The sequence below is a fragment of the Cupressus sempervirens genome, chromosome 3 (assembly GCF_028749045.1).
Source record: "Cupressus sempervirens isolate cs-2001-9-10 chromosome 3, ASM2874904v1, whole genome shotgun sequence".
NCBI lineage: Eukaryota > Viridiplantae > Streptophyta > Pinopsida > Cupressales > Cupressaceae > Cupressus > Cupressus sempervirens.
In genome coordinates this window covers 519,128,756-519,146,865 of record NC_143120.1, presented here as the reverse complement: position 1 = coordinate 519,146,865, position 18,110 = coordinate 519,128,756, and the positions used below count along the sequence as shown (strand labels likewise).

Genomic DNA, 18,110 nt, shown 5'->3' with positions numbered 1-18,110 from the left:
CCCTACCCCGAGTTTAGGCTTGGGGCACCATAGTCCTAGCATCCAAGCATTATGGTGTTAGAGTGTCAACTAAGCAGCGGACAAGGCTAAGGAATTCCTCCATCAACCTCCCCTCTATCAACTAGCACTCTAACCTCTACTGATTAATTGTGGCAAGCATGCATTTAATCTACATTGGCCATGGATCTAGATAGGCAAATGAATAGCCCAATCACCACCGCTCGACTTGACAATTGAATATACTTTGGAAAACCATGAGCTGACTTGGAATAAATAGTTTTAAATGTTCATGTACTTTGATTACTAATTCTCAATTTGTTCTTGCAGGGATACCTCTCCTATTCACCCATTTATGCTTGACTCTACTGGTCTTGGGTGCAACCTGCAAGATTTTCTAGTATCTATGTATTCATTTATCAATCAAAATTTATTTATACCAATCTAATTCTTATATCAACTAGTATATGGATAATCCCACTGTATAAGTCAGATATAGACCTTGTGAAATATGAAGGAACCATCTCTATGCAAAGTGTTCATGATTATGCATTTTAGAAGTGTTTTCTCAATAATCATAATGGAGTCGCTTCGACCGGATTGTGCAGGTTTGTAATAGCACCCGATATGCATAGATAAAAGAACTATTATATAATAGGGAAATAGTTCTAATATTTTTCAGTATTCTATATACTCTTAAGCCTTGGTTATGGCTAAGATGTTTATCCATGATCGTGGATACACATTACCATAGTATTCATTCATTCCATAGTGGAAATCATCTAAAAAGAAATGTATCGTAAAAGACAAAGCATATGTAATGTCAAATAAGACTTGCAAAATGATTTCATGACCTGAAATGAAGATTCAGAATATGTTGTCGTGGTCTAGAAACATAGCCTCAACATGAGAATATCTCTTATGCTACTGGCAAGGCGTGACTGATACTGCAGTTGTGGTATCGTGATATAAACCCAGAATAAAATTTGTCTCTAAAAAGAGATATAGAAATGAAAGAACTTTTTCTCAGAGCAATCATATGCGAAAGAAATAACTTATCGTCCACTTGTCCTTAGCTGTGAAGAATCTAAAAATAATGCCTTCTGCAACTTCATCGGTTACAAGAAGGAAGTCTCGATCAAGGCCAAACATCAGTTACAAGAAACTTCTCATATCTTTCAAAATTTAACAGGAATAATGTCGATATGAAGGTGTCAACCGCTCATCGATATGGAGCCAAAATTAAGACATAAAGATTTTACTTTCTCGTGGTTTATAATATATTAGTCATCATGCTATTTCATTTTACCTATAATTGCACGTGTGCATGCATGTGTGTGTGTGTGTGTGTGTGTGTGTGTGTGTGTGTGTGTGTGTGTGTGTGTGTGTGTGTGTGTGTGTGTGTGTGTGTGTGTGTGTGTGTGTATTTTGAGAGCACATATAATTCCTTTTATCATTATATTGATCATGCATGCATGCATATATGTATATATACATGTAGGTGCAAATTATAGGTGCTAGCAAAGATAACATGGTGTCATTATATATATAGAGAGGGGGGAGGGAGAGAAGGTTACATCTGTTGACCACTCCATGGTCTCAAAAATAAACGGAAGGTAATAGTTTCTCTTATGTTATTGAATATTTAATGTTTCTCTTGTTTAAGAACCGACCGAGTAGCTCATGACTATCCAAGGTATACTTTGTTGCCTAGTTGTTAATTCCTTCACCAAGATAGTTAGAACTCATACCAGATGGTCTAACGATGGACTAAATTGGTGCCCCATTCCTTAAATCTCGTTTAGCAATGCTTTCCCCCCTTCATCTGCTCTGCAATAAAAAATGCACATTTACACAATAATATGTTCCTCCATTTTAAATCAAAATATCAAGAAAACACAATAACTGATAATTCTTACAATGGCTACCCATCACTAACGTTTATCTTAAAATATAAGCATTCATTTTTAGTTGAAATAACAATAAACAACTAACATGTCATTTTCACATGAGTCAAAATGGTTAACCATAACTTCCATTTGACAAGATCGTGACATCCGGGAGTTTATAACTAAACATTACAATGGCTTTAAGATTATTTTAAAAGATCAAAATTTTGGGATGTAACATGTGCTTCATTACTTACTATTTACAACGTTTGAAGGCCATCATCTATAGGGGTTTTGGGAGGAACTCAACTTGCCATAAGTTTATGTCTTTCCCCTTAGAATAGCATTGGAGTTAATAATAGTTAGGGTGACAAAGGTGTCCCTTTGAAGATTGAGGAATTAAAGTGTTTTGATTTTCTAGCCCTATCTCTAGATTTCGTTAAAAATTATATGGCCCGCTACCCCTACCATTTCTATAGGGCCCCTTATGATTAGTTTTAAGGCTAAACAATAAAGGGGCACTCTTATCCCTTTACACCAATGTTGTGCATGGGCATGTTACATATCTTGCCTTCTAACAAGAATAGTAGGGGCCCTACTAAACTAGTTGTAGAATAGGGCGAGGCTACCCAACTATAGTTCCCTCAAGCACACCCTAGGAGATAGAGCCTGGAACTCTAGTTTCCCACCCTACACAATCATAGTTCCTATGCATGCAAGGGTGCAACATTATGAGTTTGACCATTCACTTCGCCAATCTCCAAAACCTGGGTTTAGGAATCCTGGGCGTGCTAGGGGCGAGCAAGATCCTCTTGACCCACCACTAGTTCCAATGTCTTCACCAAAGATAGGAATAGGGGCCCAGTAGGTGATCAACCCCTTTTTTAAAACTTGTCATCCTAAGGTGTAGATTTTTGTAAGGCACTCAGAATATATATTATTAATTATTAGGAAGATCCTAAGGAACAAGAGCCTATTCCACACCAATTTTCCACACATGATTATATAAATTCAACAACATTCCTCTTTTCATATTATGACAGGTCTCTCACCCCTCTCTATTTCAACCCAACCATAACAAATCTTAATAAGAACAATCTACTTGTTTCCATTAGTTCACTAAGACCTATGCATTTTACATTAGAAAACTTCATATAATTTGCAACTTCCTTCTGAAATTTTATTTAAAGTCCTCAATCACAAACATTCCTTCCAAGTAATATTAACTCTTACATCGAATATTTGATGATTATTTGAGATGATTTTGAATGTTTAAACTCAATTTCACATAAGAACAATGTTAGTATTTTACTTTCACTTTAGTTTCATTTTCTTAATATGACACTGAAAATATACTCCTTCACACAATTAGTTGTGCTTAATCATTACACTTGAACAATTATTTAAAGTATTTTTATTATGATTAATTGTTTTAATTAAAAAAAAAAAAAAACTATAATCTAAGATCTTTTTAAATTTAATATTCATTTATTAAGATTAATCATATTAATGTTGGTGTCCATAAACATTAATAAAATTACTCTAATATAACCCATTTTATCTTTTTATTTCTCTATCACAAATCATCAAAGCATTACATTTTTAGAGCTTCATTGACCTTTAGTCATCTCTAGACATTACTATAAGCAGGAAACTATTGCTAAGGCATCAACTTAACCTGTTATTAAAGCTTTCATCTACAACCAATTAGAAAGTTTCTTTGCCCTTATAAAACGTTTACTTTCAATAAATACTTATTTGTAAACTGATGAAAAGATCGAAATTTATCAAGAGGCTTTGCAGATTACCACTTTCACAAAAATCAACGCAAGAGAGGAGAGGAAAATCAAGGTAAGCGCCTTGGGGTTGGAGTTCTTACAGACAGCTTCCGTGGCTAGAATTTTTGGCCAGAATCAATGTCTCAGGCCATGCATTGCTACGAGAAGACCAAAGATAGTACCTAGAAAGCAGGGCTTTTCCCTCTTCATGCAGGTGTGACACCTACGCAAATCATCACTCAAGGGTTGATTAACATATATACATGGATTATATCATTTTGGCACCTCACAGAAGAACAATAGTAGCCCCTATTCTCATCGCAAGCAATGTCTCTCTTTGGGTCTGTTACTTCTCTACCAAAAATTGAGCTACTCCTTTCCTGGATGCCTCCCTGATCTGTGCAGTGAAATCTGCTCCTTGTCCATGCTGAAACTTCTAACGAATGAATTTCCTCATGCATGTGTCATTGCTCTGGCTGAAACACCCCTTCAGCTTCTCCTCTTATATGTTTTCCTATGGGATAGCCCTTTGTCATCTTCCTACTCTTTGATTCTCAAATTAGAAGGTCAGAAAAAAGTTCAAGTTGCCTATATGAGGCTTTCCCTTTCAAGAATATACATTAATTTTGGCATAAATCTGATAGATCATACCATCACTGGATTAAAAAAGGATGGAGATATTAGTTCTGATGAAGGATGTGCCATATCAGGTAATTTATTAAATGCTTTGGACCAACTTGAAAGGGTAGCCAATGTAAGTGACGGTGTAAGCTTTGCACAACCTATTCATTTAATCTTTTTCTTTGACATTTAGGATCACGTCCAACAATTCATTAGTTTAAAAGAAAACTCCTTGAAGAAGTTAGAATAGTACCTTTTTAGTGTCTCTTTGTATACTAATACATATTTTTCTAACAATTGATTAACCACCATGTGATCCGAACGTGGAAGATAAATATATAGGCTTGGTTTTTGATTAGATTGCAAAAAGAGCCTTCAAATAATTATGATGTTACATTTTAAAATGGTTTGGACAATACTTTTTAATTTAACTTTCTACAATGTAATATAGTTTTTCACATTTGATGAATCATTGGATGCTATTCATAAAATCACATGAACATTTTTTATCCAGAAATTTGCATCTATAAGTATTCAAGTGCCTTGGAACACCATCTGAAAGGGTCAGGATGAAACAAAACAAAATATTATCTTCTTTAATGGATCCCTCTTATTACTGGGATTCCAATTGAGTCCTCTCAACAACTCAAAACTTGATTGTGAAACATTATATAAGCTTATCTTGAAACCTATTGTTTAACATAATATGATGTGCTACTTGGATGAGAGCTTATTTATGATCTAGTATGATTTTTTTGTCTTTTCCTTGACATTAATAGACATATATTTGGTTTTTATTTCAGAGGTAATTTATGGACAACAACATCTCATGTTATCACAATAGTATTAGGAGCAGGCATTTTGTCGTTGCCATGGAGTGTGACTTAGCTTGGGTGGATTATGGGAGAAATAATTCTTAATCGATAATGGCCTATTTGTTGACCGTCTTTATACATTAGAGATCTGGTCCATTTTGGCCAAGCCTACACATAAATGGAGTCTAGTATTTAGTTCCTTCTTTGTTGGCATAGAGTTATTACAGATGCAAATCAAACATGGTTTGATAAATATATGAGGATGTTCGAGTTTTAAATCTCTCCATTCATAGATACCAACGACCTTAGTAGACTAACCCTTATGCTATCGAATCTTTATAAGTCCAGCAAAAGGAAGAGAAAAAATTTACAATTGCCTGAACAAATGATCTGGAAAGTGATGAAGATTTGGAAGAAAACATAATTGTGGTCTTTGGTGAGGATTTTCCCCGTCTAGTTTGTTAATCCTTGTAATATTATGTACAGTTTGAGGTCTTGTCTTTATTTTGTTAATCTTAACATAAGCTAGACTCTGCTAGTCTTTGTCTTGTTTTATGTATAGGAGATCTCTTTTGGGATTCAATTAGTTTAAATATCTCAGGCCTCTCTTAGTTTAAATATGATTATGTATAACAATGTGTATATCAACTCTAAATTTTTCAATTTTAGTCAATATTTGATTCTGGAAATTATCTCACTAGATAAGTTAATCATAGATTGTTTTCATTTATATATATTTTAACAGAATTCATCCACGTTCTATATCTGTATTTCAATAATTAGAGCTATAGTTCTTGTTTAAAAATCTTTTTCATTTTTTGATTAGGTATCCGTAAATATGGTAAAATTATTTAAAACCGTTATAAATATGAAGTTCTCTTTCATTTGATAATAATGTTCAAAAAAATTCATTTGTAAACAATTAAAGTTTCATCAACCTGCTTTGTGAAAAGATTTTTATATAGTGGATCTTTAATTTTGTAGATTTAAATGTGTGCTTTATTCTAGTTTCTCTTCTACAACTATTTTCTAAGATGATAATTGTAAGATAATAGATTGTGTTATTTGTACTACATCAATATCCATGAATTATTTGAATAAGCTTGTTGATAAATCTACTCGTACATATTGTGATTTTCATTTATCTATTGTACAATCTATGTAAGGATGCATGATATATTTTAGACTTGACAAAACTTGTATCTTTCATTTATCTATTGTACAATCTATGTAAGGATGCATGATATATTTTAGACTTGACAAAACTTGTATCCTTCTTAATTCTATAACTTCTTTTTTTTTGTTGTTCGTTTGACTGCATGAATGAGATCCAACTTTGTAATACTCTAGTTACTAATTATATTGTTATTTTTATTCCCTTTAAAGTTTCAGAAAGGATGAGTAGAATTTCATTATAACCTACTTTTCTTTGATAACAATGTTCAAAAAAAATCGTTTGTAAACTATTTAAGTTTCATCAACCTGCTTCAGTGAATTGTTTTTAATTGCGTAGATTTAAATGTGCTTGTGTTCTAGTCTTTGTTCTACAACTATTTTTTAAGAAGATAATTGTAAGATAATAGATTGCATTACTTGCACTACATCAATATCTATGAATTATCTGAATAAGCATGTTGATAAATCTACCCTTATATATTGTGATTTCATTTATCTATTGTACAAATAATGAAATCACTTTACCACAATATACACCATCGTTAATCCCTTGTCTTCAAGGCATTCCAAAAAATCTCTAGTCAGATTTGGTCAAACTACTATTATGAATTGTAGATTGTTGACACCGACCTAATACAACTTAGTTCTGCAAGGCCCTACTAACAAAGAGTTTGCAGCAACTGCATTAAGTCAAGGCTAGAAGATGATGTGCTCTGAGCATTGACCCAAAAGAAAGTTTGCAGCTACTGCATTAAGGCAATGCTAGAAAATGATGTGCTCTGAGCATTGACCCAAAAGAAAGTTTGCAGCTACTGCATTAAGGGAAGGCTAGAAGATGATGTGCTCTGAGCATTGACCCAAAAGAAAAATGTCCAAACCAACACTAATCTTCTTCTATTTGGCAGGAACATGGCTGCTCTGCAGCTCTTGTTTTTATTGCCCATATTGTTAATATGCAATGTTGATCGCCACTAACTGACTCTTATAATGCTGTCGGCTACATTGCTTCCATTATAAAGAATTTAAATTTGATTTTATAATTTTATTAATCAATCTTAACAGAAAAATTTATGATATGCTGAAATTAAAATTGATTGAATCTTGCATTAATTCCTTTATAGAAATAATATTTAACAAATATGAGATTTGAGAATACTGGAATAAAAGAAACAAAGGATGCTTGAGAAGTCTCGACTTCTGAAATATTATAGAAAAATTAGACTCAATAAACAAACGGTATCAGCACTTTGCATAGATGATATTGTCGAAGTTAGATAACACCTTTGAAAGAGAGCTTTTCTTTTTTTTTTTTTAAAGAGTTTTCCCTCTTCCATTTTGATTTTATTTGAAAATATGAATTTTGTCCAATTCGATAAGTAACACCTAGAAGTTTCAAAGCTACAAACTTAACATAACGTTGAGATAATTATGTAGCAAATCTTTTATGTGGAAAAGACAATGGCCCAAGCAATTATTGAAGTCATTAAACATGAGTAAACAAAAATGTTACAAGATAAAGCTCTTAGGACAGAAGCTTTGTGGATGTTAAAAGTTCTTTTTCAAATGTCCGTTCTACCACCAATCTAATCATGATTAACCATTTCAAGTGTCAACCATTACTTAAAATCAAAGGCAGAGGCAAATAAATATTAAATGTCAGTAACTCAACCAGATTTTGGAAGATGAAAATACTCTAGGAAGGCATCTCTACATCGGAATATACTTTCAGTTGTTATATCAAATAAGCCGATGCAATCCAGAGGAAGATATAAGATATAAGAGATGTAGATACTTCTACACTCCTTGGCCCTGTGGCTATAGGTGGCAAAACTGATGCCATGAGGAATGAACCAAGCAACCAAGAAAAAATGAAAGCACCAAATCTGTATAAATGAGTGACTAAAGAATCAGAAACCTAAATGGCAGTAGTTCAATGAAGCGAAAAATGATACAAGATTTGGAAGTTCAAAAACATGGAAAACTTACCCATATAAGAAAGCTCTCCAGCGCTTCTTAAGTCTTGAATATATAAAATATATGCATGCTATGAGTGAAAGAGCTACCTGCAAAAGCACAGATAAACATCATATTTAGTTATGCAAAACAAATACTGGATGATCTAGTGAACTATCATTGAAACAAACAGATTGTGCCTGTTCATGAATTTAATAGCTCCAGAATACAATCCACATCAGAAGTTGGAAACAAATGCTCGTGCTATTAAGTAGCTCTTATAAGGAAAATGCTAAATATCTATATGATCAATCCAGCACTTAATACCCCAAGTGAGCATTCAATAAGGCTTTGAGGACTCAAACCTGAAGGGAAGAAGGGAAGTTACCAAATAAGAAACCCACAGTGAGAGTAAAATTATATGTATGATAATTATCCAGCCCTTAATAACACAAGTGAGCATTGATAAGGCTTTGAGGGCTCAAACCTGAGGGGAAGAAGAAAAGTTACCAAATAAGAAACCATAAAGCAGTAGGTGGTCTACTTTCACCGAGGGTTTCTTATTTGAATACCAACTTCAGTTCTAAAGTTATATGTATGGAAGATCCCAACTGGGGAATATGCGTTGAAGTTCTGAATTTGTTGTGGTTCTTCCCATGTTCTGATATTTTTTGTATTTTTTATTGTTTTCTGATTTTTTGGGGTTTTTCAACAATATGCAAATATGAAATGCAACAGCAAACTATACTCAACACAAATAGCTATAAACTAGTTGCAATCAACATGAAATGACATCAAATTCTTATTTCTCCAGCCTAATAAGAAACCAAGGAATAGTACCAGGCAAATAATGCATAATTGAACAAATATGTAAATATGTAACATTGGCAAGTTCTGATTCAGCTACCAAAGCAGACTGCTGCTGACTCTCTAGGGTTGGTGCCAGGTGAAATAGACTGCTGCGGCACTAAATATGATTCCAAACTGCCTGGAGCTGTTGTCCAAGACTGCTGCCATGGCTGCAAGTGAATTTCAGGCTGGTTGGACCTGTACGACAGCCATGTTCACTGTTTTCTTCCTGAGAAATGGTCCCTCAATTACTGTGATCTGTAATTTTGGTGGCTGTCAGCCCCACACAACTCCCAAAACATGAAAAAGAACAATCCCGAAGTCAACTTCTAGACCTGTTCTATAAGTCTAGAAGGCTATTATTCACCACCAATAACCTGATCTATATGATTTGTGATGAAATTTGGATTTCTCCTTCTCAATGTGAATTATCAAAAACAAATTCAATTGCTCTCATAAGCTGATAAACAATGAATTTCCTTCCTCCTGTGGCTTGGGTGTCATCCAAACTTCTGCCCTCAATGACTGATCTGTAATTTTGGTGGCTGTCAACCCCACACAACTCCCAAAACATGAAAAACAAATTCAAATTGCTCTCATAAGCTAATAAACAATGAATTTCCTTCCTCCTGTGGCTTGGGTGTCATCCAAACTTCTGCCCTCAATGACTGTGATCTGTAATTTTGGTGGCTGTCAACCCCACACAACTCCCAAAACATGAAAAACAAATTCAAATTGCTCTCATAAGCTGATAAACAATGAATTCCCTTCCTCCTAAGCTGATAAACAATGAATTTCCTTCCTCCTATGGCTTGGGTGTCATCCAAACTTCTGCCCTCAATGACTGTGATCTGTAATTTTGATGGCTGTCAACCCCACACAACTCCCAAAAGATGAAAAACAAATTCAAACTGCTCTCATAAGCTGATAAACAATGAATTTCCTTCCTCCTATGGCTGGGGTGTCATCCAAACTTGCAAATCTCAGAAGCTTTTGTTCTTCAGATCACAATATGCTGTAAAGTTGTAAACACTATCACAAGAGCTCTCCCCAATGCTGTAGTCTGTAGATGAAATCTATCAAAACCTGGATGTGTAAATCGACTTACAAATGCCTTTTTCAAAAGACTCAAAACCCTAATTTTTACAAAATAAAAGCCTTGACTTAAAAATTGACCCTTTAGGCATTATATTTTATTATGATAATGTTTTCCCCTTTTTTATTATAACATTTTATGCCTCAATGCCTACTGAAAGGGGCATAATTTATTATAACATATTTTATTATATAGTGATTGTAATATCACTTTAATATTTACTTATTTAATTCCATGACTTAGGAAATATTTATTTATTTATAAAATGCAATCCGGGGCTCAGATTTAAATTTTGTCTAAAGCATTGTGATCTTGATGCTGACTGAACCCCTGCAGGATAACTGACAGTTTCTCCTGAGAAAAAGGAACTCGCTTCAAACTCCAGAAAACTGCTCAAGAAGCTCCTGCTCTACTCAGTGGTTCCTCAGGTGGTCGCCCAGTCAACTGCCAGTTCTTCCTAAAAAAAGACCTCCCTAAAAAGTAGGAATTGTCGTCTAAAAGCTCAAAATGGCTCAATATAGCCCCTGCAATGCTCTACAAACCTTCAAATGAGTCCCCTAACCATCTCGTTGACCTATGGGAACTTGTGTTAAGTCAACCTCCACTTATCTCGTCGCCTAAAAAGGGAGCATTGCAATGTAACCAAGACCACCTCACGAGACTTGGCACTAAATATAGAATCCATGTCCTCCCCGTAAATACAAGCTAATTGTAGACATTAAAACTATTCTTCTAAATGTCAATTGTTAATTAATAATTATCATTAAATCACATTTACCATAACCAATTATTTTAATATTTTACTATTAAATTAATGTGAGCTAATTATTCATTTATCAACCATCTAAATTAAGATGAGCTAATTACCCATTTTATTAAAATTACAAATTTCATAATTATATTCGTATATTAATATTTTCCATTCGTCAAAAATCAAATAATCAATGGCGCTCTGAAGCTGCCAGAATACTTCCACCTCTAGGGATCTGAGACGGCACAGGGCCGAGCTGTGGGCTACAATGACCACAATAATCCAAATGTGCAGGTTCCCAGTAGTCGTTTTGATGTAGTCAAGCTTCGACTTGAGGATTTTAATGTGAGCTAATTATTCATTTATCAACCATTTAAATTAAGATGAGCTAATTACCCATTTTATTAAAATTACAAATTTCATAATTATATTTGTATATTAATATTTTCCATTCGTCAAAAATCAAATAATCAATAGCACTGTGAAGCTGCCGGAATACTTCCACCTCTAGGGATCTGAGACGGCACAAGGCCGAGCTGTGGGCTACAATAACCACAATAATCCAAATGTGCAGGTTCCCAGTAGTCATTTTGATGTAGTCAGGCTTCAATTTGAGGATTGGGCACCACTGCAAGCACAGATGAAAAAATCAGGTTTTAGTTTTTTGAAGGGATAGTCATCTTGTGCGGGAGGAATGTGGCAAGGCAACCATGGAATGATGCCTAAAATGCAAGGGTTGGTTGGGGAGGGTGGTGACCATTTTGGTGACAGGGTTTTGAACCGTCGTGGCCAGTGTCAACAGAGTGCAAGCGTTCTTACTGCCATGAACCGAGATGAGGGTATGGATAAGGGTGTGTAAACAGCAGGGATATGTCAAGCAAGGGCAAAAAGGTTTAGCAGGGTGGAGCCAAGGCATGGTGTGGATAGTTACATGGCGAATCTGCTGGTTAGCAAGAGCAAACAAGTGATTGGTTGGGGTTGGGCATTAAGTCCCCCATCAAATACTGTTACAAACAATGTCAGTGTTGAGGCTAAGAATGAGATTGCTTGCAATCTCTCAGTCTTTTCTAAGTTAAGGGCTATTGGCCATTTCCGTGGTTTTTTTGGCCAAGCTTACAAGCACTACATTCTTGGATTTTAGAGCATTCGTAATGTCCCCGTTTTGGAGGAGTTAATTATTTATAAAGTAATTGATAAAAAAATATATTACAAGGTAACTTTATATTTAATTAAGTGATATATCTTATAAAGTCATTAAATAAAATAATGTTCTAGAGGTTGTTGGAAGGAGCAGAGAAATAATTAAAAAAAGAGGCCGACTTATCGAGGAAAAAAGAATAAATAGGCATTGAGGGCTCATTGCCTATCATCAAGATTTATTATTGATTTTCGCTAATGTGCGTTGTGGAGCCTAGGGTTTTTGCAAGTAGTCACAATTGGCCATTGAGAACGAAAAACTCTCAATTGGTACACAATTTTGAGGGTGTGAAAGATCACCTGAATTATTGCAGCTGTGGGAAGGATATTTCAGTCCTTTCACTTGTGCTTAATTGCTGGTTTGGAGTTTCAAGTGAAGTTACACTTTCACCATATCATCTTCAGCAGTCAGTCTCCTGTATCTGATCAATCCAGGTTCTTCATTTCAGTTTGTAGTTGTAACAAGTTCTCAATGGTATACAACCAATTAGGGTTTGTCTGTAATGTGCCATGTCATAATGTTTCGTTGCTGAAAATTGCCATATCATTTGTAAAAACATTTGGTTTTCATTGAATGAATACATTGGCACTATTATTTCCTTATTTCAGCAATATACTTTAGCAGTGTATTAAATTTAGGGTTTTGTTTAGTGGCCTATTGAAAAGGGTCATTACAGTGGTATCAGAGCATGTTTTCTGCCAGCATGATAGGGTTTATCTAGCCAATTTACACAGGGAACCAGCATAACTAAGAATATGGCTAAGAGACATTCTCAAAGCCCATCCAGAAGTGTGCGAGATGATGAGACTTTACAGCATCAAGAGAGGCTTCTACAGTCAATAGAGGCAAATACACAGGCAATGATGGTTATGATGCAACATTTGATTGGGGAAAACAGGAGAAATAATCATGATACTGACCAGGATGACAGGAGCATAGCAGGATCACAACATAGGACACGGTCTGGAACAGGTGACAGACCCACACGTCCTACATTCAGGGAAGAAACTCCAGCACGCACACCTGATGCTATGGTAACAGATATTGTAGATGAACTTCGAGAAGCAAGGAATGAGTGGGATTCGTTACCAACATATGTACAGGAAGGGTGGACATTTGACAGGTACCTGAACTACAGAGCTGCCAGGCAAAAGCAAGCAGATAAACACAGTGAGTTGCAACAGGTCACCAACAAGTTGGTATTACCCACATTTGATGGCAGTGGAAAAATGACTGCTCGTGCTTGGATTCATAAGGTGGATACTTTCCTATCTCTGAAGACTATGACAGAATTTGAAGCGCTCAAGTATGCCACTTTACACTTAGATGGGGCAGCACATGATTGGTGGACACATGGCATGATCACATTGCAACACAATCAGATAACCACTTATCAGGAATTTGTGGATAGATTGATATAAAGGTTTGATAAAAAAAATCCTGAAGTTTATTTCCGGGAGTTAGCCCAATTGAGACAGTCAGGAAGCTTAGAACAATTTATCAATGACTTCCAGAATCTTGCAGTGATGGTGCCTGACATTTCAGAACGGAGGCTAGTCATTTTATTCACAGAGGGATTAATTGAACCACTCAAGGGGTGGGTAAAGGCTTTTGATCCTCCTACATTACAGGAAGCCATGAAGAAAGCCTGCTGTATGGAACTTGCTGCTCCAACAAACCGGTTTAGTTCGAAGGGTTCTTCATCATTTAGAGATAACAAAGGGGAATTCAGCAAGGGTAAAGAGAAGGTTAGTGACTCAAAAGGCAAGTCAGTTGTACCCTTGGATAAGGAAACACTTAATGACCTACGTAGGAAGAAGCTATGCTTCTTTTGCAAAGGTCCCTATGAGTTTGGTCATAATTGTCCTATGAGGCCTAAGGGGAAGGCTAACCGGGCGATGTGGGCTTATTACGAGAGTTCAAATTCAGACAGCTCAGAGCACCATGATGAGGATCCTAATGGGGTAGAGGGTGAACAAGAGATAGATAGTGCTAAGAAAAAAGAGGCTCTAGAGCTACATTTACAGGAGGCACGTCTGTCTAGTATTCAAAGAGAGGGATCTTTGAAATTCCGAGGAGTCTTGGCAAGGCAGAAGGTTATTACTCTATTGGATACAGGTGCCACACATAATTTCATTGATGCACGATTTGTGGAGAGGCGTGGACTCATTACTGAGGAGTTCGAAGGATTGAGAGTCAAGGTAGCTGATGGATATACTCTTCGCTGTGACAGGATGGTGCGAGATCTACCTTTGTGCCTGAACAACTATGAGTTCAAGGCGGACTATCATGTGATCAACATGGGTGACATGGACATAGTATTTGGAATGCAATGGCTACATTCTTTAAAGGAGGTTACTCTAAGATTAGAGGATATGGAGATACGGTTCAGGGCGAATGGCAGAACTCATGTGTTGAAGGCTATTCGTAATGGTGATGTCAGGACTATCTCACTTACACGGATGGAGAGATTAGCCAGGCATAATAATATAGAGTGGGCGACAATATGTGCCTTGATGCCTACCCAGGAAGAGCAGCATAAGACTGAATATCATCCAGATATTCAGAAATTGAGAATCAAGTATGAGAAGGTTTTTAGCGAGATTCCACCAGGCAGGCCATCAGACAGAGGCATTGAGCACATTATCGAGCTAGAGGAAGGCGCTAAGCCTGTCATGATCAAACCATACCGGTACCCAAAACGACTGAAAGATGAGATCGAGAGGACCATCAAGGAGTTGCTAGCAATGGGACACATCAGACCAAGTAAGTCACCTTTTGCATCTTCTGTTGTTTTGGTAAAAAAGAAGGATGGTACTCTACGAATGTGTATTGATTACAGGGTGTTGAATAAGAGAACTATAAAGAATAGGTATCCCATCCCACGCATCGATGAGTTGATAGACAAATTGCATGGGGCTTGTTATTTCACAAAAATTGATTTGAGATCAGGCTATCACCAGATTAGAGTTTGAGAGCAGCATATTGAGAAAACTGCTTTCAGGTGTCATTGTGGGCACTTTGAGTTTGTAGTCATGCCTTTTGGTTTGACTAATGCACCTGCCACTTTTCAGTCCACTATGAACAAGGTCTTCCACCATCAGTTGAGGAAATTTGTGCTGGTGTTCTTTGATGATATTTTGATCTATGGTAGGACATGGCAGTAACATTTAGAGCACTTGGAGACAATATTGAGCATTTTACAAAGGGAGTCCTTATATGCCAAGGAGTCCAAATGTGATTTGGGGATGACAGAATTGTTGTATCTTGGACACATCATTAGTGCGGAAGGAGTGCGAATGGATCCTGAAAAGATCCATGCTATTGTTGATTGGCCACCACCAGAGAACCTTACACAGTTAAGAGGGTTCCTTGGACTATGTGGATTCTATCGCAGGTTTGTCAGTGGCTACTCACGACATGCAGTGCCCATGAAAAATTTGCTGAAGAAAGGGGCATTTGTGTGGACTCGGGAGGCATAGGAGTGTTTTATGCGGTTCAAGGAAATAATGACTACATGACCAGTATTAGCATTGCCTGATTTCACAAAGCCATTTGAGCTTCAATGTGATGCTTCTAGAGAGGGAGTTGGTGTTGTACTCATGCAGGACAAGCATCCTATAGCTTATGAGAGTAGGAAACTCAGAGGGCCTGAAAGATCATTCAGCATATATGATAAGGAGATGTTGGCCGTCATGCATGGCTTGGCCAAATTCAGACAGTATCTTGTGGGCAGCAAATTTGGTATTAAAACTGATCATAATAGTTTGAGGCAATTTTTGGGACAGCGGGACCTGAATGATCGTCAGCAGAAGTGGGTGAGTAAGTTACAGGCATATGATTTTGATATCACATATGTTAAGGGGACACAGAATATTGTTGCAGATGCTTTATCCCGTAGGCCACACCTCACTTCTATGATTCAGATATCAGAGGATTGGCGACACTTGATTGTAGCAAAATATGCCAAAGACACGTGGGCCTCTGCTATAGTGGAGGTAACAACAATCGACACCAGATACACTCTCATAGATGATTTGATCATTTACAAGAACAGGATTTACTTAGTCCCAAGATCGAAAGTGAAGCAGTTGATTTTGAGAGCATTCCATAATTCACCTACAGCAAGCCATCCTGAGTATTTCAAGACTTATAGGTTAGTACGGGAACGATTCACTTGGAAGGGACTTAAGGCTGATGTTTTGCAGTATGTGTGTGAGTGTCATGTTTGCCAGCAGAACAAACAAGAGCACACTTATCCAGCAGGGCTCCTACAGCCACTTCCTATTCCTGACAGGAAGTGGGAGTGCATCTCTATGGATTTTATTACGGGCTTGCCCAGGGCCCAGGGGCGCGATTGTATCTATGTGGTGGTCGATAGGCTGACAAAATATGCTCACTTCTTCCCTATCGCTACTACATACTCAGCAGCTCAGGTGGCAGAGGTCTTCTTCAAGGAGGTTTTTAGATTACATGGTTTGCCTCAAAACATTGTGAGTGACAGGGACAGCCGCTTCATGAGTCACTTTTGGCAGGAGGTATTTCGGTTGTGTGGTATTGAGCTTACACCTAGAACTAGTTATCACTCACAGACTAATGGTCAAACAGAGATTGTAAACAAATGGGTGGAAGGGTATTTGAGGAATTATGTGGCAGATCAACAACGAGCTTGGGTCCGATGGATATATCTCTGTGAGTATTGTTATAATACTACATACCATATGACTATACAAATGACACCCTTCATGGCACTTTACAGTTATGAAGCACCTAGTTTCTTAGATTTGTTGTTGGGAGACAATTGGGTACCCCATGCAAGTGAACTATTACAAGAAAGTAAGGATATAGTTGCTACTCTCAGAGACAACATTGCTAGAGCTCAGAACCAGCAAAAGCAGTATGCAGACAAGAAGAGGACTGAGCGTAGCTTTGAGGTAAATGATATGGTTTACCTCATGTTGTAGCCATATAAGTAGTCCACTCTCAAGAAGAGTGGTGTAGAGAAACTCAAGCCACGCTATTATGGACCATTTAGGATTGTCAGGCGAGTTGGTGAGGTGGCTTATGAGTTGGAGCTTCCTGCAGATAGTAGAGTGCACAATGTGTTTCATGTATAATGCCTCAAAAAAGTTGGATCAGAATGTGATGCCTTCTACAGTATTACCTCCCTTGGATGATGAGGGAAAATTGATCTTAGTGCCAAAATCCATTCTGGATAGTAGAGAGAAGCAGCTTCGTAGGAGACTAATCAGAGAGTATCTAGTTAAGTGGAAAGATTTACCTGTTGAAGATGCTACTTGGGAGGGAGAAGTGATTTTGCAGCATCCAGCATTAAGATTGTTTGAGGCCAAGCAATTTTAAGGGGGGGGGGGACCTGTAATGTCCCCGTTTTGGAGGAGTTAATTATTTATAAAGTTATCGATAAAAAAATATATTACAAGGTAACTTTATATTTAATTAAGTGATATATCTTATAAAGTCATTAAATAAAATAATGTTCTAGAGGTTACTGGAAGGAGCAGAGAAATAATTAAAAAAAGAGGCCGACCTATTGAGGAAAAAAGAATAAATAGGCATTGAGGGCTCATTGCCTATCATCGAGATTTATTATTGATTTTTGCTGATGTGCGTTGTGGAGCCTAGGGTTTCTGCAAGTAGTCACAATTGGCCATTGAGAATGAAAACTCTCAATTGGTACGCAATTTTGAGGGTGTGAAAGGTCACCTGAATTATTGCAGCTGTGGGAAGGATATTTCAGTCCTTTCACTTGTGCTTGATTGCTGGTTTGGAGTTTCAAGTGGAGTTGCACTTTCACCATATCATCTTCAGCAGTCAGTCTCCTATATCTGATCAATCCAAGTTCTTCATTTCAGAATCTAGTTGTAACAAGTTCTCAATTGTATACAGCCAGTTAGGGTTTGTCTGTAATGTGCCATGTCGTAATGTTTCGTTGCTGAAAATTGCCATATCATTTGTAAAACATTTGG

The 18,110-nt window shown here is 36.8% G+C and overlaps 1 protein-coding gene across 3 annotated transcripts in view; it reads right to left on the bottom strand.

The window, feature by feature from the left end:
• Positions 1-7,735: 7,735 nt before the first annotated feature.
• LOC149567464 (DnaJ (DUF3353)) overlaps positions 7,736-18,110 on the bottom strand; it is a 35,280-nt gene continuing 24,905 nt past the window's right edge. For all 3 annotated transcript variants that reach the window (XM_089820647.1, XM_089820648.1, XM_089820646.1), the window contains 2 exons: positions 8,263-8,339; positions 7,736-8,159 (listed from right to left, as the gene is read on the bottom strand). In XM_089820647.1, the coding sequence (XP_089676773.1) occupies positions 8,009-8,159; positions 8,263-8,339 (228 nt within the window). In that variant the 3' untranslated portion in view covers positions 7,736-8,008. The remainder of the gene's footprint in view (positions 8,160-8,262; positions 8,340-18,110) is intronic.